Source organism: Diaphorina citri, unplaced genomic scaffold (genome assembly GCF_000475195.1).
Source record: "Diaphorina citri unplaced genomic scaffold, Diaci psyllid genome assembly version 1.1 scaffold639, whole genome shotgun sequence".
Classification (NCBI taxonomy): domain Eukaryota; kingdom Metazoa; phylum Arthropoda; class Insecta; order Hemiptera; family Psyllidae; genus Diaphorina; species Diaphorina citri.
In genome coordinates, this window is record NW_007378072.1 from 75,774 (window position 1) to 99,644 (window position 23,871).

At 38.9% G+C, this 23,871-nt stretch overlaps 2 protein-coding genes and 2 long non-coding RNA genes across 5 annotated transcripts; all 4 read right to left on the reverse strand.

Moving 5' to 3' along the window:
* Positions 1 to 622: 622 nt before the first annotated feature.
* LOC103510747 (nucleolar MIF4G domain-containing protein 1-like) lies at positions 623 to 12,995 on the reverse strand. Its single transcript, XM_026824719.1, has 6 exons — positions 12,475 to 12,995; positions 11,277 to 12,295; positions 10,171 to 10,476; positions 8,112 to 8,374; positions 1,619 to 1,695; positions 623 to 864 (listed from the first exon to the last, which is right to left on the reverse strand). Exons 1-6 carry the CDS (start codon positions 12,968 to 12,970, stop codon positions 623 to 625), a joined length of 2,403 nt encoding a protein of 800 aa, XP_026680520.1. The 5' UTR covers positions 12,971 to 12,995.
* Positions 4,886 to 7,980, reverse strand: LOC113468073. Its single transcript, XR_003391936.1, has 2 exons — positions 7,831 to 7,980; positions 4,886 to 5,612 (listed from the first exon to the last, which is right to left on the reverse strand). It is a non-coding gene; the product is annotated as an uncharacterized LOC113468073 (long non-coding RNA).
* On the reverse strand, positions 12,988 to 17,054 carry LOC108252589 (LYR motif-containing protein 2). Of its 2 annotated transcripts, none has more exons than XM_017444703.2 (2): positions 16,864 to 17,054; positions 12,988 to 13,355 (listed from the first exon to the last, which is right to left on the reverse strand). In XM_017444703.2, the coding sequence occupies exon 2, from the start codon at positions 13,300 to 13,302 to the stop codon at positions 13,042 to 13,044; it is 261 nt and encodes an 86-aa protein (XP_017300192.1). In that variant the 5' UTR covers positions 13,303 to 13,355; positions 16,864 to 17,054; the 3' UTR covers positions 12,988 to 13,041. The 2 variants fall into 2 exon arrangements, with proteins under 2 accessions (XP_017300192.1, XP_017300193.1); XM_017444704.2 differs by having other exon boundaries at positions 12,992 to 13,355; positions 16,860 to 17,017.
* A 3,450-nt stretch (positions 17,055 to 20,504) lies between these two features.
* LOC113468074 lies at positions 20,505 to 20,853 on the reverse strand. Its single transcript, XR_003391937.1, has 2 exons — positions 20,789 to 20,853; positions 20,505 to 20,668 (listed from the first exon to the last, which is right to left on the reverse strand). It is a non-coding gene; the product is annotated as an uncharacterized LOC113468074 (long non-coding RNA).
* Positions 20,854 to 23,871: the final 3,018 nt, after the last annotated feature.

The following is a 23,871-nucleotide window of genomic DNA, read 5'->3' on the forward strand; positions in this document are numbered from 1 at the left end:
TCATCAAACAAAGCAGCAAGCATTTGTTTACCAACAGGAAAACCTCATACTCTGACAGTGAACAAGTGATTAAGATACACAATGTGAAGAGGAAAGTGTACACGACTATCCACCAGAAAGTCTACAGGACGCAGGATGATCTCAGCGTAAATGAGGCTCAAAACGATCTCAGCAGATGGCAACTCAACAGATCTGTTCACAAACAACGAGCGCCTTGCTCTACTTGCTCGCCAAAGAAAAACACTAGTCACTTAGAAAGTAGCAAATATAGGATTGATAAAAACGAAAGGAAACGAAAACACTCCGACAGTGATAGCACACACCAAGCTCCTAGAGAAGTAAGTAGAACCCCTATGTCAAACTTTGATAAAGCCTCCCTACAGGCGAATGTCTCTCTAATTCACTACTTTTAAGAAATGCCACCACAGCGAAAGTTCGAAGTTGCGGGGTCCACGACTACATTGTAACAAAACATTATTTTGTTCTGAACTCAGTGATGTTCATTTCAACAAGCTACGACAAGGTATAAGAAAGTTATGGGCAAATCAAAACCGTCAGGTAACTCTGGGTCACCCTGTACGAGAGATACTTACTTTCAGTATAACCGTCAGGCAACTCTGGGTCACCCTGTACAAGAGATACTTACTTTCAGTATTGACAAGGGCAGAGCGTGCTGTATAAACAGGGCTGACAGGAACTTGGCTAGATTGACTATTTGAGTCGGCCTCATTTCCCCCAGGAGCTTGAATTTATCCCACACACTATATTGGACTAGCATACGATAGCGTCGGTTACTAGAGATGAAATGCTGCGTGAGGTGGGTGTAGTACGGATTGTATTGCTTCTCATTGAGCAGACAATGCACTGAAAAGAAGAGAGCCGGAAATTAGTGAAAAAGTTCGAACTAATGTGTGTAGTACGGATTGTATTGCTTCTCATTGAGCAGACAATGCACTGAAATGAATGAAAAGCTGCGTGAGATGTGTGTAGTACGGATTGTATTGCTTCTCATTGAGCAGACAATGCACTGAAAAGAAGAGAGCCGGAAATTAGTGAAAAAAGTTCGAACTAAACGGGTTAAGAGATTAAAAAGAGGTTTGAAAGAGGGAACTACTCGTATATCTGCTGAGCCTGAGGTCTTATAGTCCCAGAAAGCGGAGAGAGAAGGAAGACAGGATAGAAGAAAGCCAGCCGTTCCGAGAACAAACATTATCCGTTCAGGATAAAATCCACTCCGGGTGGGAATCGAACCCGGGGCTGATTTTATCCTAAACAGATATTAAGGTTTCTCCTTCTCTCTTCGCTTTCCGGACGATAAGATCTTCGATGTTACAATTCCCCCTATCAAACCCATTCAAAAAAGTAGAAAAATCTGGTGTGAACATCACTTGACTTTTCTTATCCTATAGTATTGAATGATGCTTATTTGGTATATAGTATTCAATCCTATAGTATTGAATGATCTTTTACATTAAAACATTTATAAAATCTCTAACCGATTAGTCAGTACAGCTGAAAACCACCAAAAAACCCTTCAAAAATACCACCAGCCACAGCACCAATACAACAACGACCAACCAAATAACCAACTAAAAAACCAAACAAAGAAATGACTCACCAATAACATTGACAATATCATCGCTCTGCTCCGTGCGCACGCCCAGTTTAAGCAGTTTCTCATACGCATCCAAATAACAAATGAAGTAGAAAATGAAAATACAAATGAATTAGAAAATCTAAACAAAGTAGAGAATGAAAACGCTGAACAATCAAATGAAGTAGAAAATAAAAATACAGGAAATCCAAATGAAGTAGAAAATGAAAACACAGAAAATCTAAATAAAGTAGAAAATCATATTGCAGAAAACGTTGCGAACGTAATCGCATCAAGCGGTTTCGAGTTTCAAATCGGTCTCGGCGAAACGGACTTGTGTTTCACCGATGAGGAATCCAAATGAAGTAGAAAATGAAAATACAGAAAATCTAAATAAAGTAGAAAATCATATTGCAGAAAACGTTGCAAACGTAATCGCATCAAGCGGTTTCGAGTTTCAAATCGGTCTCGGCGAAACGGACTTGTGTTTCACCGATGAGCTGGATCTAACGATTCATGAGATGGATGGAAATGAATTCAACATTCAACCGGAGTCGAGCGAGAAATCAGAAATGAACACGGCTCGGGAATTGAACACACCGCCTAATGAAATGAACGAATCAAATCTTATCACGCCGCTTGATGAAATGAACGAATCAAATCTTATTGTGAAGCCAGAATTGAACACGCCGCTTGATGAAATGAACATGGAGACGAGTCCAACCGGAGTCGAGCGAGAAATCAGAAATGAACACGGCTCGGGAATTGAACACGCCGCCTAATGAAATGAACGAATCAAATCTTATTGTGAAGCCAGAATTGAACACGCCGCTTGATGAAATGAACGAATCAAATCTTATTGTGAAGCCAGAATTGAACACGCCGCTTGATGAAATGAACGAATCAAATCTTATTGTGAAGCCAGAATTGAACACGCCGCTTGATGAAATGAACATGGAGACGAGTAGTGAAGTTTGAAATCAACAATGAACACATCGCTTGATGAAATGAACAAGCCTACCGAATGGAACACAGGACTAGCGAATTCGAGTAAATGAAATGAACCTGTGAGGAAAAAGAATATTGACTTGGAGGTAAAAACCATATAATGATAATAATAATAATAACCTGAAGGTTTTGTTTATCTTCTTTTAGTTTTAGCGATTAAAAACATCAATTTTTACTTTCTTTGAGATGGTCATAATGTAGTTCTAGGGTAGATCGATCTTCGGAAATGTAAAATGAATTGATTTTCTCCCACTCTTTGAAAATGTCTACAATTTAAAACTTTACATAGGTACTTAGGTGTTCTAAAAAATTTCCTAAAATGAATTGATTGTCTCCCTCACTTGAAAAATGTCTAAAATTTGAAATTTTACATAAAGTGTTCTAAAAAAATCTTAATTACTACTAAACATAGTATTTATTAATGGTCTTAGCTTCCTTTACGGTCAAATTTGGTCGTATTGTTTTTTCCTTGAAGAAATGATTTGAAATCTTCTTGATCAGGAATGGTAGGAAAAGTTGGGATTGAATCCACGCCCTCCTGTTTACCAGGCGAGCGCCTTGACCACTACACCACCGAGGCAGGTATTTAAAACTTTACATAGATACTTAGGTGTTCTAAAAAATTTCCTAAAATGAATTGATTGTCTCCCTCACTGCCTCACTTGAAAAATGTCTAAAATTTGAAATTTTACATAAGTGTTCTAAAAAAATCTTAATTACTACTAGACATAGTATTTATTAATGGTCTTGACTTAGCTTCCTTTACGGTCAAATTTGGTCGTATTGTTTTTTCCTTGAAGAAATGATTTGAAATCTTCTTGATCAGGAATGGTAGGAAAACAGAGCTTCGAAAGATATAGTCAATTATTTATTTAATTTTTAAGGTACTTATTTCCTTTTTTTCTTTTCCTTTTGTAGCATTAGTTTTATTTGCCATTATTTTATTTTTATTTAAAATTCATATTTCATATAGGTATCCATACAATACATGATTACATTTTTTTTTCTTTTTCTTTTATTACTAAAGTTTTATGTTTTTAGTTGATTATGTAATATCGTATTAATGATGACTTCCTTTCTTTTTCTTTACCTGAAAGATTTTCATTTTATTTTTCTATTATTTTATTTTAATTCCACTGTAAATTTATATGTTTAAGTTTACTATGTAAAGTGTATTAGATTATGTCTCAGAGGCACCTATTATTATATTTTTAATTTTAAGCTCATGTTTCAAAAAATGTCCTATGTATAAAACATTTATGGTGAGTTCCACCCATCACTTAATGGGAGAATTTTAAATCGTCCAAAAAGGAGCTTTTAGCAATCTAAAAAGGAGTTTTTATTGATACAAACAGGAGTTTTTAAAAAACTCCTTTTTGGATCAATAAAAACGGGTCAATAAAAATTCTCCCATTAGTGAAATCTCTCATTAAGTCATTGGTGAAATCCACCATTAATTTTTAAGGCAGTTTGCTCACGAGTTGTAATAATTTGCGGATTTCATCGGAGACGAGAAGTAACATCACTGAGGACGGGCATGATGATAGTGTGTTCATGCGTCCTACCAATATTATCCCACCCTGGGCACAGTCTGGTACAGATAAAGACTCCAGCATTAGTCCTAAAGCCATGGCTACAAATCATCTTAATGCGAGTCATCATTCACGAGTAATAATTTCGAAAGAGAAGAGTTTTTCTTGAATAAACTGGTCAGTAAAATAAACCACATGATCACAATCAGACTTTAAAGTCGGTTTAGGTTTTCCGAGCAATCTGATTGGTTGATATCAGATTTCTTTAATCCGAGAGTTAAACTTGAATCTCGATTTAAGTTGAAATTTCCAATAATTTTTATTATTCTATACTTTTGTGGAATATTCTGCCTTTTAAATTTTCCATTTTGGAAATGTTCAAGGAAAATCATATGTCGGATTTTGCAGTCATTTTTGGCTATTTGTAAATTGTATAGGAATAATATAAAATATATTTTGTAATAAATACATGGGATTGGATAATTGAACTTGAGTGTTTATTCTTATTTACATATTATCAGTATCAGAGTTGTATCTTTATTCTGTCTGGCTAATTGACTATAAACAGAGAGTAGATCAGCGTCTAGCTAGGGGACTATAAACAGGGAGTAGACTAGTCCAAATTTCCTTATGCTATATCAATAATTGGATAATCGTACTTGAATGTTTATTCTTATTTACTTATTATCAGTATCAGAGTTGTATCTTTATTCTGTCTGGCTAATTGACTATAAACATAGAGTAGATCAGCGTCTAGCTTGGGGACTATAAACAGGGAGTAGACTAGTCCAAATTTTCTTATGCTATATCAATAGCAAAGGTTGATTGCGAAGGGCATCCACTCGGAACATTTTGTTTGACATTCGAAGTCGAGTCCGCCGCCGACCCCGGCGGGAATCGAACCCGGGACCTCCGGCGTCCAAGCCTCGTGTGATACCCACTCGGCCACGGAACCATATGGTGGGAGGGATAGAGTGTGGAGCAATTCACATACTCATTTTAATTAGAGAGAGACACGCGATCAATCAAATAACACCTGAGATTTTCATTATTATTTTATTCCTATGCTACTTTCTTCACAGCTGATTTTTATGAAAAAAAAGTAATACTAAAAAAAATCCATTAGGCCATATGTATTAAAAACTCAACAAGCTTGATTTTATTTTCATTTCTTAAAACGCCCATCGCGTAGTATGTCGTCCCTTATCAGATGGGCGACAAGAGACACAACAGATAGTTTTGTACAACCATAATTAGCGTCCCGTTACTGAACTCTTTAACGTTATTTGACGAAAACTAGTTACTGCGTATGTCCAGAAACGATTTTTCGTTAAATAACGTTGAAGAGTTCAGTTAACGGGACGCTAATTTTAGTTGCAAAAACTCTGTGCGGAACCTTATTTTGGTTGCAAAAACTCTGTCTGAACTTGAAATACGAGAACAATTTTTTTGTTGATGGTGGGATTCGAACCCGGAACCTTCTGTAAATGAGGCTCAAAACGATCTCAGCAGATGGCAACTCAACAGATCTGTTCACAAACAACGAGCGCCTTGCTCTACTTGCTCGCCAAAGAAAAACACTAGTCACTTAGAAAGTAGCAAATATAGGATTGATAAAAACGCCAAAACGATCTCAGCAGATGGCAACTCAACAGATCTGTCCACAAACAACGAGCGCCTTGCTCTACTTGCTCCCCAAAGAAAAACACTAGTCACTTAGAAAGTAGCAAATATAGGATTGATAAAAACGAAAGGAAACGAAAACACTCCGACAGTGATAGCACACACCAAGCTCCTAGAGAAGTAAGTAGAACCCCTATGCCAAACTTGGATAAAGCCTCCCTACAGGCGAATGTCTCTCTACATGATAAGATACAAGAGATCCAGTATGAAAATCTGTGGCAAAAACTCGTAGATAAAGAACAAGGTGATGGAAAAAGTAAAGTCAGTGCAACAGAGACTGTGGAAACAGATGACAATGATTGTGTTATTGAAACAGATAATGATGATCAACAGAGGACTGACACGAAAGGAACGGATCAAACTTTGATAAAGCCTCCCTACAGGCGAATGTCTCTCTACATGATAAGATACAAGAGATCCAGTATGAAAACCTGTGGCAAAAACTCGTAGATAAAGAACAAGGTGATGGAAAAAGTAAAGTCAGTACAACAGAGACTGTGGAAACAGATGACAATGATTGTGTTATTGAAACAGATAATGATGATCAACAGAGGACTGACACGAAAGGAACGGATGATTCGGGCATACACTCTCCAGTAACGAATACACAAGCAATATCAGAGCTACCGCTACCAAAAACACAAACTGATGCCTCAAATTCACCTTCAAAGCAAAACACCATCACGTTGAAAATTAATCATAAAACATATCAACCGAAAACCACTTCGAGTGAAATTGCCAAGAAAATGGATCATTCCACTCGGAAGTTCAACAATTACGAACACACCAAGAAAGAAATTGAAAAGTACGCTGCCGTCTTGAACCATGGAGAACCACTCAACAAACAGTTCGTACTCAAACTAATAAAAACCTTGATGAAAAGCAATCGCATCCGTTTCGAAGATTACCGAAATTGTCTGAAACAATTGAAAGTGAATGTGAATCTAAGCGAGAGAAACGAGTTCCTCATTAAACAAATAGCAGAGTTCAGTAACAAATGCAATCGCGTCTGTTTCGAAGATTACCGAAATTGTCTGAAACAGTTGAAAGTGAATGTGAATCTAGGCGAGAGAAACGAGTTCCTCATTAAACAAATAGCAGAGTTCAGTAACAAAGACGAGCAAGTTATGAAGCAATGCTATGAAAAACTGTACGGGAAGTATCACCACCCGCAATCGGAACTGAACACAACTTTGGACCAATCTGCTGTGAACATACGAGATGCTGATGTCACTAATACTGATCTCCTTGAAACGTTTGAAAGTTTCAAAACCAATTTGAACAGCGAGGCACGGGTAGCAGTAGTGGTAAACTCTCGACTCGTTTTGGAAGATGCAGGAAATGAAAATGTAGAGCACCTAAATGTAGAAGAAAGAAAAGAGTCATCAGTAAATTCAAATGAAGAAACAACTGATGAAATAGGTGCAAGTATTCCGAATGACAGAGCCGAAGATAGAAGAAATGAAGAAGTAGCAAACACAAATGTAGGAGAAACTGAAAATACAGAAAAACCAAATAAAGTAGAAAATGAAAATGCGGAAAATCTAAACGAAATAGAAAATGAAATTGCAGAAAATCTAAATAAAGTTGAAAATGAAATAGCCGAAAATCTAAATGCAGAAAATGAAAATGCGGAAAATCTAAATGAAATTGCAGAAAATCTAAATAAAGTTGAAAATGAAATAGCCGAAAATCTAAATGAAGTAGAAAATGAAATAGAAAATCCAATTGTAGAAAATGAAAATACAGAAAATCCAAATGAAGTAGAAAATGAAAATACAAATGAATTGGAAAATCTAAACGAAGTAGAGAATGAAAACGTTATCTGACGGAAACTAGTTACTGCGTATGTCCAGAAATGATTTTTCGTTAACGTTAAAGAGTTCAGTTAACGGGACGCTAATATTGGTTGCAAAAACTCTGTGCGGAACCTTATTTTGATTGCAAAAACTCTGTCTGAACTTGAAATACGAGAACAATTTTTTTGTTGATGGTGGGATTCGAACCCGGAACCTTCTGCATTGCAAGCAAGATCGTTACCACTGGGCTAACCGTACCCAAACCAAGGCTAAGCGTGTATACTCGAAATCGAGTACAATTTTTTTTGTCAATGCTGGGATTCGAACCCGGGTCCTTCTACCGTGGCGCCAACATCTCCTGCACCAGTCCAGCGTTCCTTTTCATCCCTCGTTACCACTGGGCTAACTGTACCCAAACTAAGGCTAAGCGTGTACACTCGAAATCGAGTACAATTTTTTTTGTCAATGCTGGGATTCGAACCCGGGTCCTTCTACCGTGGTGCCAACATCTCCTGCACCAGTCCAGCGTTCCTTTTCATCCTTTCCCCTTCACTCCCCACGTCCCCATCTAGCCTCTTCAGTACGAACGTGACCAGAAACAAGTGCAGACCTTCCCGCAGGCCGAGCAGTTCGGGTGCCTTCGCTATTTTCCCGAACACGGAGCGAAGGGTCTCCTCGTCGCGAAGGAGAAGGAGGGAGAGGAAGATTTGTCGGACGAGGTGAACCTGAGGTTTGCCCAGCTCTGTGAATTCGATCACCTGGGAGGAGAAAGAGAAGAGTAAAAGGTAGAAACACACTGCCATCACGTCACGTCATGTGAGCTCATAGGGAGTCAGAAAGATGTAGTTCAAAGTTTTCTCATAATATTGTAGGCAATTTCGTTCAGGACAGCCCACACTACCCTGGAAGATGTAGGAAATGAAAATGTAGAGTACCTAAATGTAGAAGTAGAAGAAAGAAAAGAGTCATCAGTAAATTCAAATGAAGAAACAACTGATGAAATGGGTGCAAGTATTCCGAATGACAGAGCTGAAGATAGAAGAAATGAAGAAGTAGCAAACACAAATGTAGTAGAAACTGAAAATACAGAAAAATCAAATAAAGTAGAAAATGCGGAAAATCTAAACGAAATAGAAAATGAAATTGCAGAAAATCTAAATAAAGTTGAAAATGAAATAGCCGAAAATCTAAATGTACACTACTATCACGTTACGTGATCTACTGGTTTTTCCCAACCCCTCTCAGGCTGGGTGAGGTTAATGTGAGTAGGCGGGTATGGAGTGTAAATTCCCCTGTCACTAAACACTTGACAGTTACTATACAGTGACCTTAAACTCCCTTTTTTTAAAGATATTTCGTAGCAGTGAAACAACTGCTACATTAGACTCATAGGTATGGTCTGTCGTAGCATGCCTATCCCGTAGTATGCCTCTCATCAGATGAGCGAGAAGTAACACAATACTTCCCATTTAGGTGCTGGGTCAACACGAGAATCTATTGAAATTTTTGCAATCGAAAATCTATTAAAACCTAATCACTGGAACTACAGGGTGACCCAGAGTTACCTGACGGTTTTTAAAATGATGCTACACGTTCAATTTTCAAGATAAAACAGAGATATTTATTTTAAATGAAAAATAACAAAATGAGGTTTACTTTTTTCTGCATTTTGTTTGTTTTGGTGATCAGGTGTGGAAGACAACGCTAGCCGAAAAATCTCCCTAATTTTGAAAACACTCAATCTGGTTCAAAATTCGATATACTGTCTCTAGCATTTTTTTGGGCTATAGCACGAATTTCTCGATAAAAAGCACCCGTTAACTCATCCAGAGTCCTTGTCTAATAAATATACACCTTGTTTTTCATACCGTCTCTAGCATTTTTTGGGCTATAGCACAAATTTCTCGATAAAAAGCACCCCGTTAACTCGTCCAGAGTCCTTGTCTAATAAATATACATCTTGTTTTTAACATATTTCCATAAAAAAAAGTCGCACGAGCAAAGATCGTATGAGGAGGGTGGAAAATCAAAATGGTGCGAAACTTCCTCTGAGGATTAATCACAAATTCACTACTTTTCAGAAATGCCACCACAGCGAAAGCTCGAAGTTGCGGGGTCCACGACTACATTGTAACAAAACCTCATTTTGTTCTGAACTCAGTGATGTTCATTTCAACAAGCTACGACAAGCTATAAGAAAGTTATGGGCAAATCAAAACCGTCAGGTAACTCTGGGTCACCCTGTACGAGAGATACTTACTTTCAGTATTGACAAGGGCAGAGCGTGCTGTATAAACAGGGCTGACAGGAACTTGGCTAGATTGACTATTTGGGTCGGCCATATTTTTTCTTCTTCGTTAATTTCGAAACTTTCCCACCTTCCATTTCGAGTTGATTTTTTTAGAAAGAGATTTCACTATTTGACCGAGGGAACAGAACCAAACAATGGACGTCTTTTCATCCCAAAATCAAAAAGAGAAATATTGTAGGTAAGAGAAGGCTAATTTTTTTTTTTTTGGTCATATTTTTTCTTCGTTGACACAGAGCTGTTTCACTCACCTACATTAGCGTGCAGCACAGTCACCAGCATCACGTGTTCCATCATCATCTTCTCCGGACTAAGTGTTTCACTGAGGAGTGACTCTCGCATGAGTCCCAGCAGTGTTTCATTCATATCGTGTCGCGAGTGTTGTGTGTACAACTGCTCAACGTTTGACCCGATGGATTTGATGTTGTTTTCGGTGAGACGATTGAGGAGACCTTTGAGTTGACGTTTGAGCAGGACCAGGGACTCACTGTTGCTGGACTGAGCTGCCCTTAGATGAGGAGGGATGTAACGGGTTGCCTTGGTCTGGCAAAAAAGAATATATTATTAACTTCACTAGAATTTAGAAAAATACAACACAAAATTAGTTGAAGCCAGCCTGGTTAGTGAGCTTAGCGCGTCTGCCCACCCGGGACTCGCTGTTGCTGGACTGAGCTGCCCTTAGATGAGGAGGGATGTAACGGGTTGCCTTGGTCTGGGAAAAAATAATATATTATTAACTTCACTAGAATTTAGAAAAATACAACACAAAATTAGTTGAAGCCAGCCTGGTTAGTGAGCTTAGCGCGTCTGCCTTGTAAACGCTAGATTGCGGGTTCGATTCCTCTTGCCAGCCTAGTTAAATTAGTTAGTAGAGCGTCTGTATTGTGAGCGCTAGGTAACGAGTTCGAATTCCGGGGTGAACTTTATCTTAAACATATGAGGTTCGCTCTCGGAACAGCTGGCTGTCTCTTACTAATAATAATAGTGCTTATTTATACTGCTCGCATAGGACTGAAAAGTCCCTTTACTCCAGCAGTAGGCTACTACTATATATAATAATAATAGTGCTTATTTATACTGCTCGCATAGGACTGATAAGTCCCTTTACTCCAGCCCAAATTATATTGAGGATAAAATTCCATACCTCGGCTGGGATTGAACCCACGCCGTCCTGTTTACTAGGCGAGCGCCTTGACCACTACACCACCAAGGCAGGTTACTTAGTCCTTATTGTGTCCTTTTTCTTAGATTTTAGGACGATGAGACTTAAAATGTTACCGTTCCTACTATCAAAGCTTTATTTTCTTAAAAAAAAAAAAAAAAAAAAAAAAAAAACCACTAAACAAAATTACCACCCTTTTTCCCCAATTTTCTCGCAATCTTCCGTAGATATCTTCCCATGTCCCATCATCTTCTCCACTTCCACCTCCTTCTCCTCCACTTTCACCTTCCTTTCCTTCTTCACTATTCACAAATCCTAGTAACTGTTTCATGCGATCTTCTCTACTTAACGTTTTCTCTTTGCCAGGTTTTCCCTGGGATTCTTTTTCCACGAATCCTATCAGTTTTTTCATTCGTTCTTCTTTGGACAGTTTTTCTTCTTTCTCTGGCTTTTCTTTCTTCCCTTTACCAAGTTTTCCCTTTGATTCTTTTTCCACAAAACCCATCAAATGCTTCATGCGTTCTTCTTTACTCAAAACTTTTCCACCTTCGTTCGCATCAACTTTGTCAGCAAACTTCACCTTCTTTCCAGACTTGGAGCAGTCGTTTGCAGCATCCAGCTTTCTTTTCTTGGCATTTTCTTTCGAATGACTATCTCTCTTGTCGTCGCTGTCTTGATCATCACTGTCATACTGTTCATCACCTTCAAGTTCTTCATCAAAGGATCCTTCTTCACTGTCTACTTGTTCATCATTGTCAAATTCCTCTTCACTTTCATCTTCAGAGTTATCTTCTAATCCAAACCCATCATCTGAATCATCAAAGTCACTCTCATGTATACTGTCATCCTCCCACTCATCTTGACCATCATTTTGATTTTCACTGACACTTTCATTTTCAGAATCTTCATTGTCTGAACCTTCATTCCCACTGAATTCTGCAGCTCCACTCATTTCATCTTCATCACCACTAAAGTCCTCCTCATCTCCACTAAAGTCCTCTTTGTCACCACTGAAATCATCTTCCTGGTCATCATCAGAATTGTCTTCACTATCTTTGTTTCTTTTTGTGATTTTTCCCTTGGACGACTTTTTCCCAGTGACTTGAGCCAGATCGCTTTCGAAATCCGACTCAGCATCTGAGAAAGCCTGTTGGGATTCAAACTCGGACAGTTCTTTCCGCTTGTCTGAGTCACACAGCTCGAGAAGATCTGAGAGGCAGTTTGGTTAAGGGGAAAAACATGAGGTAACCTCAAAATTTTATAAAAAGTGAAATGCATGCAAAATGTAAAATACCTATGGAAAAAAAAGTGAAATTAATTAATAATATAATAAAATAAATAATAAAACAACAGGTGCTAAGGCTTGTAAAATAAACCATAAAGGATACAATCTAAACCATCGGACACAAATGAAGATGGGATTTTCTTTGTTTTCCTCTTGTTCATATTCAGCTGTTTTTCCAGTCGTCTGATCTCTTTCTCCTCCTCCCGATTGGCATTTAGTAGCTGCTTATTTCTTGCTGCCTTACTGTTAGCTTCTATACTCTTCTGAGCTTGCTTCTCTCGGATCCTTTGCTTTTCCAACATTGATAATGTGGACTCTTCATTTTCTTTATTCTTAGATTTAGCATCTCCTTTTTGTGTCTTTCCTTTAACAGTTTGTTTCTTGTTTTCTGACTTGTTGACCACAATGTCTTGTTGTAGCTTTTGTTTTCTGTTTTCATTGTTTTCCTTATTCAAACTATCTTTCTGGAGCTTGCTTTGTTTCCTGTTGCTAAAGTATTCATTTTTCTTTTGTTTCTTCTCCTGCCGTTTCTCCTTGCGGAGTTCTTTCCGAGTTTTGATTTTGTTTTCATTAGTGTTGAACTTCTTTTTGAACTTCATGATTTGTTTTTTACTACTTTTTTTTTTACTCAAACTACTGGAAATAAGACAAATCTTGTATCAATGCAAAGCTATTTGATCAAGCTCACACTAGACTCAACTTCTTTCAAACTTCTCTGTCCATATTGAATCATCATTTTGATACTCGTCTCATCTGATAAATGTTTATTGTGCTTGAACTCACTCCTAATCCAATCAATCATCTCCTTTCTCGATGACTCATCAGGGATTTCTTTGGCAGTCCTCAAGAATGTTTTGTACAGACCCAGCACTTCTGCTCTCAAGAGAAACTGACGGAAGTTCAATGTTGATTTAGGTAATTTGCTAGACATTACCTAGACTTTCACGTCAGGGGGAAGGTATGCACTACCAGATTGTGGTGAATCTGAAAAATGAAAATGCCACATGGGCATGCTACGACACAGCACAGACCACATGTGTCGAATATAGCAGTTGTTTCTTTGCTACGAAACATGTAAAAAAGGTGGTGAAAAAAATCGTGTCGTGTGTAGTATGGACACTCGCATTTGAATTACATTGCCTACAGGACATTCAGAAAAAAATCGGATGAAACTCACGACAAATGTGAACAGTCCTTAAGGGTCGCGATATCTAGGATAGGAATTATCGAAAGAGGAATTATCGATACCTGGCATTACGGGATTCGAACCCGCAACCTAGCAATCGTTCACTCTTTTCTCGTTCCGAGAAGGAATTTACGGCATGGGCATGCTACGACACAGCACAGACCACATGTGTCGAATATAGCAGTTGTTTCTTTGCTACGAAATATGTAAAAAAAAGTGGTGAAAAAAATCGTGTCGTGTGTAGTATGAACACTCGCATTTGAATTACATTGCCTACGGGACATTCAGAAAAAAATCGGATGAAACTCACGACAAATGTGAACAGACCTTAAGGGTCGCGATATCTAGGATAGGAATTATCGAAAGAGGAATTATCGATACCTGGCATTACGGGATTCGAACCCGCAACCTAGCTAGATATAGGTATACTTAAGTAGTAAGTACGTTCAGGGGCAATTATGTTAGGTACCTATACTTTGAACAAAATATAAAGAGGAGAGACCCTTTGCTACAGTGCGAATAACTAACAAAAGGTTCCCGCCATATTATGTTGGCCTCACTGCATTCGCCTGCTGGCCCTACTTCCTAGCCCTACCAGTGCCTACCAACTAAAACCTCCAAAGCGTCAGACCACACAGTATAGGAAACAGATCACCCCGGAAATACGCGAGTAGGTACTGATTCAGGAGGACATATTTTGATTTTACCTCTGAGCTTGTATCCACAGATGACGTCACTATCACGATGAGAACAAAACATCGTATGCCCAACCAATAGGACAAGTAGAAGATGATCGTCCCAATCTCCGAGCCTTTGAGTGAGGCCAGGATGATATTGGACATAACAAACACCAGAGTGGTAGTGCCCAGGAAAGTAGTCGTGATAATGAAGAGAAGAAGCAAGGCAAAGTTCTGGTTCATGTTGGTGCAGTTGTCAACCATGTCGAAGTAGACTTGATGCAGGACTTCCATTTGACCCTTGATTTCTATCAGTTGGGACACATGACTTCCTGTGGGGGATGGGGAATAATAATAATAATAGACTCTTGAGTGGAAGGTAACCACTAGGCGAGGTTAACGCCGGAGGCGTTCTCTACCACCGAACCTTTAGAGCTCCATTATTATGTGGTCAAAATCTCAAATAAATGAGGATAAAATTCCATGCCTCGGCTGGGATCGAACCCACGCCCTCCTGTTTACCAGGCGAGCGTCTTGACCACTACGCTACCGAGGCAGGGTACTTAGTAATGTTGTGATATCCACAAAAGTTGTGAAAAAGCTCTGCTAGAATTTGAGATTTGATTTGATAGAAAATATTTCCTCTTGTACATTTTGCAGGGATGCTATTATACAGTTGATCACACGGAACGTTCACTACAAAGCGATTAACTGGGCTGAGAGACTGATCGAGATACGCGGCCTACAGAGACTTATGGAGGTGGCTAGTGAACTGCAAGTAAGTTTCCCTCGCCGGGGATCGAACCCGGAACCTTCTGTATAGGGTGATGACCACACTGCCCAGGAGGTACGGTCAATCCAACGTACACCAAAAAGCCCACTTTTAGGCTTATGTGTAGAGACAAACAGCCCTATGGGACGGGTTGAGCTTATACGAATTACCACTATGAATGATTGATATTTTCATTTCAGGATGTACACCAACAAGCCCACTTTTAGGCTTAGGTGTAGAGACAAACAGCCCTATAGGACGGGTTGAGCTTATACGAATTACCACTATGAATGATTGATATTTTCATTTCAGGAATACAAGTACGAATCCTCTATGGAAATCACAGAAGACACCCACACACTTGCCTCTTTGTGTTTGGCGCGAATATTTGAAAACATGTACTACGATCAAGCCCGAGCGTACACCAAAAAGCCCACTTTGGGGCTTATGTGTAGAGACAAACAGCCCTATGGGACGGGTTGAGCTTATACGAATTACCACTATGAATGATTGATATTTTCATTTCAGGAATACAAGTACGAATCTTCTATGGAAATCACAGAAGACACCCACACACTTGCCTCTTTGTGTTTGGCGCGAATATTTGAAAACATGTACTACGATCAAGCCCGAGAACGCTACCTAGAGTCCATTATGGAATTTATCAAGGATAAACTGCTGTCGCCTGACATTGAGTCTAAAGTTCGCGTCACTGTGGCTATAACTTGTCTATTGCTGGGTAAGTAATGGGTTTGTAAGCACCAGGTCGCGGGTTCGATTCCCTGTCATTCTTACAAAAGAATCCGAACAGACAAACAATGCACAAAAGCCAGCCTAGTTAGCTTGGAGGGTAGCGCGCCTGCCTTGTAATCGCTAGGTCGCGGATTCGATTCCCGCCCGGGCCAACTTTGTCCTAAACAGACGTACCTGTCAGGTCTACCTGATCGTGGCCGGCGACAGGTGGAACTGATTTAATTTTCATCAGGTATCAGGTTAGGTCGCGGGTTCGATTCCCTGTCATTCTTACAAAAGAATCCGAACAGACAAACAATGCAAACAAGCCAGCCTAGTTAGCTTGGAGGGTAGCGCGCCTAGGTCGCGGGTTCGATTCCCGCCCCGGGCCAACTTTGTCCTAAACAGACGTACCTGTCAAGTCTACCTGATCGTGGCCGGCGAACTGATTTAATTTTCATCAGGTCTCAGGTCTCTTTCAGGTTGCCTCTTTGCTGCCACACACTATCAGGTAGACCTGACAGGCGGACCTGTTTATTCGTACCTGTCAGGTCTAGGTATCAGGTCTCTTTCAGGTTGCCTCTTTGCTGCCACACACTATCAGGTAGACCTGACAGGCGGACCTGTTTATTCGTACCTGTCAGGTCTACCTGATAGTGATTGGTTCATTGGTTGGCCTAATAATATTCCTCGTTTGTCATCAGGTCCCTTGGAGGTCGGGTCTCTTTCAGGTTGCCTCTTTGCTGCCACACACTATCAGGTAGACCTGACAGGCGGACCTGTTTATTCGTACCTGTCAGGTCTACCAATGCCATTAAAATTCAAGGTTTGGTTTCTATCATGAAAATGTTGGAAATCCCACTTCTCAGGCAGAGGTTGGTTGGTCAAACACCTGAGTGTTTTGAATCTCTTTTCTTTCTCAGTTCTCCAAGAAATTATAGAAAATAAATCCCTCATTTGTCTTTCTAACATTGTCGTTGTGAGAGAGGTTACACAATCAGAGACAAAGTAAATCTTACATGTACCTATGGCAGGCCTTTTCTGCCCAATCTCTGAAAGACAGTCACAACCAAGCGACATGTAGTAATTGTTTTAGGCAGAAATGTTTCCCAACTTTACACTTACTTGCAAACTGGTATGGTAGGTAGGTATGTAGATTGTACAATTTTCCCCGTTGGTTTCAGTTCCTGGGTTTTGAAATTCTAGCCAAATCGTAAGAGTGACAGGATAAAAGAATTATTGGTTGATCCCACTTTTCTTCGATTAGTTATCAGTAAAATAATTAATTTTAAAAAATATCATTTTTCATTTTTACTTTTTCATGATAAGAAGAAATGAAGAAAAGTAAACAAAACCACGTGCTAAAGATTCGTTCACACTCGCGCGCGTGCGCCGTGAATTGTAGTTGGTAAAACTTCCGGTAGAAGCGTGGCATTCGGAAAAATAAACAAAATCCGAGAACCGCGAAATTTAAAATTTTAATTAGGGCAAGATTTTGAATTTTTTGCCAAATTTGGAAATTTGCTTTGGAAATTTGCTTGAACTTTTCTCCAAGTACGCTCTTGTTTCTAATTTTGTACATTTTAAATGTCTCCAATGACCTTTATAAAGAAATCCTGACCGTGCTACCATTGATTTTTCACTTCACATCTTTAACTTTCATCAATGAAATCGGGAAAATAAACAAAATCCGATAACCGCGAAATTTAAAATTTTAATTAGGGCAAGATTTTGAATTTTTTGCCAAATTTGGAAATTTGCTTTAATAACTTTAATTGCTTGAACTTTTCTCCAAGTAGGTACGCTCTTGTTTCTAATTTTGTGCATTTAAATGTCTCCAATGACCTTTATAAAGAAATCCTGACCGTGCTACCATTGATTTTTCACTTCACATCTTTAACTTCCATCAATGAAAGTGGTGAGTCAAAATATAAAATTTAAGAACTTAAAAGCAAAGAATTGGCTCTGTACCAACAAGGGCCCTCAAAATAGTATAAAATTTAAGAACTTAAAAGCAAAGAATTGGCTCTGTACCAACAAGGGCCCTCAAAATAGATAATGTAAAATTTAAGAACTTAAAAGCAAAGAATTGGCTCTGTACCAACAAGGGCCCTCAAAATAGATTTGTTTGCTTCTAGATTCATCTCAATCATCTCTCCAGAATATTCAAAATGTTATAAATATGGGTATGCTCATTGAAATATCCTCAGAAGTTTTACAAAAATTCCACAAAGTGAAGTGACATACTTTTTGAAAGTTCTCTTAATTAAATTATTACATTAGTGTTTGCCTTATAAGGAAAAATTCATTGGTGTTCAAGTGTTTGTTGCATTGTAAGTTGATTCTTGTTATCTTTATTGTAAGAAAGCATGATATTTGGGTCATATTTATTTTAAAATCCTCTTTCTTGCTTGTTACCTACCTATTTAAAATTAAGGGTGTTCAAATTAAATTGCATAGGTATTTACTCACCTGTTTGATTTTACCTTTTCAGGTGCTTATGTATTTGATTTTACCTTTTCTATTGCATGGGTATTTACTCACCTAATTGATTTTACCTTTTCAGGTGCTTATGTATTTGATTTTACCTTTTCAGTAGCACAAAATAGTGTTTTTCTTTTTAAGACCAGAGAAATCAGAGATTGTCTGATAAGTTTTTTCTATTAAGTATTAGGTAGTCAGCTCCCATGGCGTAGTGGTCACTGCACTCACCTTGCACGCAGGAGACCCGGATTCGATTCCCGGCGGGGTCAAGAAATTTGTTACAAAGTGAAGTGACATACTTTTTGAAAGTTCTCTTAATTAAATTATTACATTATAGTGTTTGCCTTAAAAGGAAAAATTCATTGGTGTTCAAGTGTTTGTTGCATTGTAAGTTGATTCTTGTTATCTTTATTGTAAGAAAGCATGATATTTGGGTCATATTTATTTTAAAATCCTCTTTCTTGCTTGTTACCTACCTATTTAAAATTAAGGGTGTTCAAATTAAATTGCATAGGTATTTACTCACCTGTTTGATTTTACCTTTTCAGGTGCTTATGTATTTGATTTTACCTTTTCAGTAGCACAAAATAGTGTTTTTCTTTCTAAGACCAGAGAAATCAGAGATTGTCTGATAAGTGTTTTCTATTAAGTATTAGGTAGTCAGCTGCCAGCCTAGTTAGCTTAGTTGGTAGTGCATCTGCCTTGTAAGCGCTAGGCTGTGGGTTTGATTCCCACCCGGGGCGGATTTTATCCTGATGGGATAATGTTCGTTCTCGGAACAGCTGGCTTTCTCCTATCCTGTCTTCCTTCTCAATAAGGCCATGGCAGTTACAGTTCCCTCTGTCAAACCTCTTAAAAAAAAGGTAGTCAGCTCCCATGGCATAGTGGTCACTGCACTCACCTTGCATGCGGGAGACCCAGGTTCGATTCCCGGCAGGGTCAAGGAATTTGTATCATGCAGATAATTGATTCCGTAACTGGCTGTTGTGGGGCCCACTCAGCCTTGTGAGGAAAATGAGTAGCTATGACATGTAAATGTGCATAGCGACCGGTGCCAGCATGGTAGGTAAACATTGGATGATAGGATTATTGAGATATTGGAAAAAAATCCTACAATGCTGCAGTGAGCACCAAAGTTGTGACATAATAACACAAAGAAATTGCATTTGCATTTACATTAAGTATTAGGAACAAAACCAAGGCATTTTACATGTTAGACAGAAGTATTTTTATTTCATCATTATTTTTCATCTGTACTTTTTATCTTTTCCAGATTAAAATCAAATTTGCGAAATGATTGACAACAACATGAATGACTACAACAAACTAAAAGAAAGTGGTAACTCTGCTTTCAAGCAGGGGGACTATGAAACAGCTCTTGATTTTTACACCAAAGCATTGAAAGTAACAGCAGAGGAGTCCCATGAAAGAGCCACTTGTCTTAAAAACAGAGCAGCTGTGTATCTCAAGCAAAATCAAAACGACAAAGTAATAGAGGATTGCTCCAAATCATTGGAAATTGTGCCTGATGATCCTAAGGCCTTGTTTAGGAGATGTCAGGCATATGAGGCAATAGGTAAGTAGGGAAACCACAAATGTTAAATCTTGAATTTCCCAAAGTCAACTTTTCAGGAGAGGCAAAATGTCATATCTATCTTCAATTAATTCCAGGAAATTTGGAGTGTTCTAAGTGTTTGTAATTTTAAGTTTAAATTAATTGATACAAAAAACACATTTAAAAAATACCTTGTATTACTTACAACTGATTACCTACCTATATTGTGAAACTTTTCAATCAGTTAAAAAATTATCTGATAAATTATTCCAGGTAAATTTGAGGGTGTTTGTATGTACCTAATTTTAAGTTTGAATTAATTGATACAAAAAACACATTTAAAAAATACCTTGTATTACTTACAACTTACAACTGATTGATTACCTACCTATATCGTGAAACTTTTCAATCAGTTAAAAAATTATCTGATAAATTATTCCAGGTAAATTTGAGGAGGCCTACACTGATGCTAAACACATTCACCGTGTGGAGCCAACCAACAAAGCTATCCAACCTGTGCTAAGCCGACTGTTTGCAATAGTTACCAAACGGATGCAAGAAAATGAACAACTACAGAACAAGGTAAGATGCTCAAAATGTGTTAAATCAAAAACAGTCACCAAACGGATGCCAGGAAATGAACAACTACAGAACAAAATAAGATTTTAATTTATGACATCACCCTCGTTTCCCTTCCAGGTTCACAACATGTTCAAGTACGGGATTCTTTCTCTACGAAGCCCATCAGTTTTTTCATTCGTTCTTCTTTGGACAGTTTTTCCTCTCTGGCTGGCTTTTCTTTCTTTCCTTTATCAAGTTTTCCCTTTGATTCTTTTTCCACAAAACCCATCAAATGCTTCATGCGTTCTTCTTTACTCAAAACTTTTCCACCTTCGTTCGCTTCTTTCTCTGGCTTTTCTTTCTTCCCTTTACCAAGTTTTCCCTTTGATTCTTTTTCCACAAAACCCATCAAATGCTTCATGCGTTCTTCTTTACTCAAAACTTTTCCACCTTCGTTCGCATCAACTTCGTCAGCAAACTTCACCTTCTTTCCAGACTTGGAGCAGTCGTTTGCACACCAAACGGATGCAAGAAAATGAACAACTACAGAACAAGGTAAGATGCTCAAAATGTGTTAAATGAAAAACAGTCACCAAACGGATGGCAGGAAATGAACAACTACAGAACAAGGTAAGATGCTCAAAATGTGTTAAATGAAAAACAGTCACCAAACGGATGCAAGGAAATGAACAACTACAGAACAAAATAAGATTTTAATTTATGACATCACCCTCGTTTCCCTTCCAGGTTCACAACATGTTCAAGTACGTGTTTGACACGTCGGCTCCCATGGACAAGAGAGTGACAGCGGTGAACAACCTAGTGGTTCTAGCACGGGAAATGAGTGGTGCAGAGATGCTGCTTAAATCCGGGGTGGCTAAACAGATCAACACACTGCTCAAGTGTGAAACCAACGAGGAGATTTATCTAGGTGAGGAAGATTTTGTTTTCGTTTTCTACCACCTTATGTATTTGATTTTTGTTTATTGTTTATTATTGTAACATTTTGTAAAAAGAGCTCTGCTTGTGAATATACACCTGTTTTGCGGCTATTATTACCTATTATGTATTATAAGTGAGAACCACACTTCAAGAGTTTCAAAATAACATTAGCATATCTGATAATCCTGACCTTCATGTGTAGAAAGCACAATAAAGTGTTTATTTAATGATGTTGGCTCGCCAGCCTAGTTAGCTTAGTTGGTAGTGCGTCTGCCTTGTAAGCGCTAGGCCGCGGGTTCGATTCCCGCCCGGGATTATTATGCGGTTTATTTCAACTTTCACTTTGTTGTATCATTTCAGATTACGTCCATTATCAAGCAAGGTGTTGATATTCTAAAGCGTCTGTACATGAGTAAGAATGAGAATATAGTTTATTTCAACTTTCACTTTGTCGTATCATTTCAGATTACGTCCATTATCAAGCAAGGTGTTGATATTCTAAAGCGTCTGTACATGAGTAAGAATGAGAATATCCGAGTTCGAGCCCTGGTGGGATTGTGTAAACTTGGCAGCATGGGAGGTAAGTAAAATTAGAAACACACTACCATCTCGTCACGTGAGCTCACGTGACGTGATTCGTGGTAGTAGTGTGGCTGTCCTGAACGAAATTACCTACATATTATGGGAAAAATCAAACATCTTTCTGACTCCCCAAGCCTTCACGCGACTCGACGCAACTTGACGTGATGTGACGTGATGTGATAGTAGTGTGTTTCTATCTCAAGAAACATTTTACTGTATTCCATATTTGTTTCTACATTAGAACTCATGTGGTCTGTGTCGTAGGGAGAAACACACTACCATCTCGTCACGTGAGCTCACGTCACGTGATTCGTGATAGTAGTGTGGCTGTCCTGAACGAAATTACCTACAATATTATGGGAAAAATCAAACATCTTTCTGACTCCCCAAGACTTCACGCGACTCGACGTGACGTGACGTGATGTGATGTGACGTGACGTGATAGTAGTGTGTTTCTATCTCAAGAAACATTTTACTGTATTCCATATTTGTTTCTACATTAGAACTAATGTGGTCTGTGTCGTAGCATACCTATCCCGCAGTATGTCCTTCATATTTCCCATTTACAGCTCCCATGGTGTAGTGGTCACTGCGCTCACCTTGCACGCGGGAGACCCGGGTTCGATTCCCGTCAGGGTCAAAAAAAATTGTATCATGCAAATGATTAATTCCGTGACTGGCTGTTGCGGGGCCCACTCAGCCTCGTGAGGAAAATGAGTACCTATGTAATATAAATGCGCATAGCGACTGTTGGATAAGAGACAGCTAGCCGTTCCGAGAACAATCTGTATCTCCTTAGGATAAAATTCGCTCCCCTCGGGAATCGAACCCTCGATGTTACCTAACCTGGTAACAATGTTTTTAGTTGTTACTGTTTACAAATGTCTGGAATATTGACCATTAGGCCATTTTCCTACGCGGATCTCAATACTCTTCCACGATATCATTGCTGGCTTCCAGGGCTGGACAGGAATTTAGATGGGTCTGATTCATAGGAAAATAAGTAGCTTTGTAATATAAATGCGCATAGCGACTGGTGGATAAGAGACAGCTAGCCGTTCCGAGAACAAACTGTATCTCCTTAGGATAAAATTCGCTCCCCTCGGGAATCGAACCCTCGATGTTACCTAACCTGGTAACAATTTTTTTTAGTTGTTACTGTTTACAAATGTCTGGAATATTGACCATTAGGCCATTTTTCTACGCGGATCTCAATACTCTTCCACGATATCATTGCTGGCTTCCAGGGCTGGACAGGAATTTAGATGGGTCTGATTCATAGGAGTAAGGAGCAGAGAGGGCAGTTAGGAGAGTCTTTAATATTGATTTTGTGGAGGTGTTCAGCCAAACAGTATACTTATTTATTTTAATTCTTTTTCCCAGGCTCGGACGCCTTATTGCTATTCTTTCTCTCAGGGTCGGACGCGCTATTCTTTCTCTCAGGGTCGGACGCCTTATTTATTTCTATTCTTTTTCTCAGGGTCGGACGCATCTATTCGTCCGTTCGCGGATGGCTCCACCCGGAAGCTAGCAGAAGCATGTCGCCGGTTCCTGGTGAATCCGGCCCGGGATCCGGATATCCGGCGTTGGGCAGCAGAAGGCCTGGCCTACTTGACGCTAGATGCAGAGGTAAAGGAGGCCCTGATTGAGGATAAGCCGGCCCTGGCTGCCCTAGTAGATGTGGCTAGCTCTGGTGAGTAAAAAAAAAAAACTAATAAACTGAAATTCGTCAGCGGCAAGAGCACGTCAAATACATCAGTTCCCAATGGACTAAAAAAGAAACAAGCTGGGTCCGTCCCTCCGGGAATTTTTTAGCCCGTAGTTTATTCGATCGTGATTAGAGAAAATCAGTACCTATGTATGTACCTAGGTACCTAATTTGTTGAATATTCAGTTTATTATTATTCTTGATTTGATTTTACTTTCATGATTGTAATGATTTAAAATCAAGACTAGAGCCCGTTCTCCCTTTATTCCCAATATAATATTTAAGTCACCCATCCATTTAT

Coding starts and splice junctions, on each gene's coding strand:
- LOC103510747 (XM_026824719.1), bottom strand. CDS start 12,970: ATGAAGTTCAAAAAGAAGTTCAACACTAATGAAAACAAAATCAAAACT. Junction 12,296..12,474: donor TGTGTCCGATGGTTTAGATT/GTATCCTTTATG, acceptor ACTGCCTCTCAG/ATCTTCTCGAGCTGTGTGAC. Junction 1,696..8,111: donor CAGGAGATGTTGGCACCACG/GTAGAAGGACCC, acceptor CTACTTCATTTG/TTATTTGGATGCGTATGAGA.
- LOC108252589 (XM_017444703.2), bottom strand. CDS start 13,302: ATGTCTAGCAAATTACCTAAATCAACATTGAACTTCCGTCAGTTTCTC.